At 35.8% G+C, this 3349-nt stretch overlaps 1 protein-coding gene across 1 annotated transcript; it reads left to right on the forward strand.

Moving 5' to 3' along the window:
* The first annotated feature begins 435 nt into the window (after positions 1–435).
* Positions 436–2123, forward strand: LOC122294854 (endochitinase EP3-like). Its single transcript, XM_043103845.1, has 2 exons — positions 436–889; positions 1586–2123. The coding sequence occupies exons 1-2, from the start codon at positions 469–471 to the stop codon at positions 1990–1992; spliced, it is 828 nt and encodes a 275-aa protein (XP_042959779.1). The 5' UTR covers positions 436–468; the 3' UTR covers positions 1993–2123.
* The last annotated feature ends 1226 nt before the right edge of the window (positions 2124–3349 follow it).

The following is a 3349-nucleotide window of genomic DNA, read 5'->3' on the forward strand; positions in this document are numbered from 1 at the left end:
GAATTTATAATAAGGTAATTTATTATTAAAAGGGAATTAGGGACAATGGTCGACGTGACCCTTCCAAAATGAACCACTTCAACTAATTAAGACTTGGTTTGGGACTTGAACATATAATAACAACGTTACATGCAAGTTTTAATTTATATATTTATGTGTTTGTGTGTGTGTGTAAAATAACATTATTTTTGTACGTTATTAATTAAAGGATTGGCGAAATATTTGTTCACAACAATATGATTCAACAAATTAAATTACGTATGGCCTAGCTGTTATAGTTCTAGATGAATAAGTCAAAGTCCCGCAACAAGACTCATGAATTGAATTGAAACTATCTAAACTACAGGGTTTACCGATCAACAAGTACTTGCACTACTACTCATGGCTATAAATATCAAACAAATACTTCCCATTTCATCCCGCATAATCAACTTGTTCAATATTCTTCTTTTTGATTACCCTCCCAAGATGGTTGCTCTCAGCTTGAAAAAGAATCTACTAACCCTCGTTCTAGTTGTAATCTTAGCAAAAGTGCTTCTCCCCGGCAATGTGAAGGGTCAAAATTGTGGTTGCCAAGCTAATGAATGTTGCAGCCAATATGGCTATTGTGGAACCAGCAACGACTACTGTGGCCTGGGGTGCAAAGAAGGCCCTTGCACTTCTACAACGCCTACCCCTAGTGGTGGTTCGGTGGCCGATGTTGTGACAGACGATTTCTTTAATGGGATACTAAATCAGGCGAGTGAAGATTGTCCAGGAAAGAGCTTCTACACAAGAGCTGCCTTCCTTAATGCTCTTAGCTCGTTTAATCAATTCGGGTCTGGTTCTCCTGATGAGTTCAAGCGTGAGATTGTTGCTTTTTTTGCTAATGTTGCACATGAGACAAGATGTAAGATCCCATTGATCTCTCTCTCTCTCTCTCTCTCTCTCTCTCTCTCTCTCTCTCTCTCTCTCTCTCTCTCTCTCTCTCTCTCTCTCTCTCATGCGTGACTTTTTATAATGAGTTGGATATCGTGATCACATAATAATTCGGGTCTGGTTCTCCTGATGAGTTCAAGCGTGAGATTGTTGCTTTTTTTGCTAATGTTGCACATGAGACAAGATGTAAGATCCCATTGATCTCTCTCTCTCTCTCTCTCTCTCTCTCTCTCTCTCATGCGTGACTTTTTATAATGAGTTGGATATCGTGATCACATAATAATTAATACAACCTTATGCACCAAAACAACCACATGATATCCGACATTTTATTATGTCATGATCATTTGGAGCAACTAACTTATAATTAAAACACATTAATATTGCATATATAATTTCATATATAACTTTACATTTATATATATATATATATATATATATATTATAAATCTTAACGAAAACACGTACTTTCTACGCATGAATTCACAAAATATTTAAATGGGAAGTGTATCTTTTACTTTTAAGCTCACATACATATATAATCATTAATCATATAGATCATATTATATATACGGGTTAATTTGTAGCATTCTTGTCCATTACTAGGGGTATATAATATGTATTCATAGCCTAAAATTAAATTGAAGCAAATTGTTTATTTGGGCAGCTTTGTGCTACATAGAAGAGATAAACGGTGCATCGCAAGACTATTGTGATGAGAGCAATGCACAGTATCCATGCAACCTTGATAAGAAATACTATGGTCGTGGACCGCTTCAACAAACTTGGAATTACAACTATGGAGCTGCTGGAAATAGCATTGGATTTGATGGGTTAAATTCTCCTGAAACTATAGCCACAGACCCTGTTATTTCATTTAAGACAGCCTTATGGTTTTGGATGACCAATGTTCACCAAGTCCTAAACCAAGGGTTTGGTGCAACCATTCGAGCCATTAACGGTGCAATTGAATGCAATGGAGGAAACTTTGGTGCTGTCCAATCTCGTATCCAATATTACACTCAATATTGCAACCAACTCGGTGTTGCTCCTGGTGATAATCTCAGTTGCTAAAAGGATTGTGTCTGCGTGCATCTCTTTTCTTAGATATGTACTCTAGCAGCCTCCTAATTAATAATTAATTAGTAAACTTAATCAATGTATGAAATAAAATGAAATAAAGAGTGCTAACTGATTAAGTTGGCAAAATTAATTAAAGATCTAGTACTATTGTTATTATAATTATTATTTGCTTCAATTATTTCCAGTAGTATTGCATGTCATGTAATTAGTCTTAATTTTATGGTCATGATCATGTTGGCTCTAGTGATATGTACGGGCGATATTATTTTATTGTTTATATTTTATGTTTTGTTTTTATATATATATGTACATACCGATTGAAGAAAATTGGAAATATTAGCTCGAGAAAAAGGGAAAAGAAATTGTTTAATTTTTTTTTTAAAATGACATATCATTGATAAAATTGATCAATTACAGAGTTTGTCTAACAAGACATTACCTGAGATAATCTCAGGACCCTCCTCGATCATTACAATCTCACTCTCATAATGAAAACTTAATTTAGCCAACTGATGTGCTATATAGTTTGCTGTCTGTGGTACCCACGATACTCTCCAATCAATCCTTCTTTGCAGCAAGCCTTGTATATCTTCCACCACTTGCCCAAACCAAAACCAATTTTCACCCTTTGTGTTCACTGCTTTTACCACTACCTGTGCATCACCTTCAAAAATAACATTTCTGAAATTAAGCTCATCACAAAGTTCCAAAGCTCTACACAAAGCTGAACATTCATCTAAAACAGGTTTAGAGTAAAAAGGTTTATTAGCAAATAAAGTTGCCAATATGTCGCCATTAGTATCTCGCACAATCACCGCAATTCCCATTTTCTTTGCACCTTCATCCACTGCTGCATCCCAATTCACTTTTATAAATCCCTCATTTGGTTTTTTCCACCGTTGCACTCTAGACATTGCTATTCCTCCTTGAGAAGCCCCCTTCATCTTGTCCTGCGCTTCTTGAAACTGGACCAATAGCTCAGCAACATCTTTGCCTATATTTCTAGGATCTTCCATCTTGCCTTGAAACAAATATTTATTTCTTCTCAACCAAATCCTCCACATTGCAACAGCTACCCATTGCAACTCATTTTCTGTCAACTTGTCTGATAAGCTTTTCCATAATGCCATAAACTCACTTTTATTCATGCACCATTTTTGAACTGGGCTTAAATTGTCCATCTAGACATCATTGGCTGCAGTACATCTCCATAGCACATGAGTTACCGTTTCTTCCTCAGCCTTACAAATCATACACGTAGGGTCCTTAATAACCTGTTTCTTGTATAGATTCTTCTGTGAAGGTAAGGCATTTTAGCAAGTTTTCCATATAAAATGTTTCACTGCCT

Source organism: Carya illinoinensis, chromosome 2 (genome assembly GCF_018687715.1).
Source record: "Carya illinoinensis cultivar Pawnee chromosome 2, C.illinoinensisPawnee_v1, whole genome shotgun sequence".
NCBI classification, from domain to species: domain Eukaryota; kingdom Viridiplantae; phylum Streptophyta; class Magnoliopsida; order Fagales; family Juglandaceae; genus Carya; species Carya illinoinensis.

Bases quoted from the DNA above. Each gene is read 5' to 3' on its own strand.
- LOC122294854 (XM_043103845.1), top strand. From the start codon at position 469: ATGGTTGCTCTCAGCTTGAAAAAGAATCTACTAACCCTCGTTCTAGTT. The intron at 890-1,585 runs GTAAGATCCCAT...TTATTTGGGCAG, and splicing joins TGTTGCACATGAGACAAGAT to CTTTGTGCTACATAGAAGAG.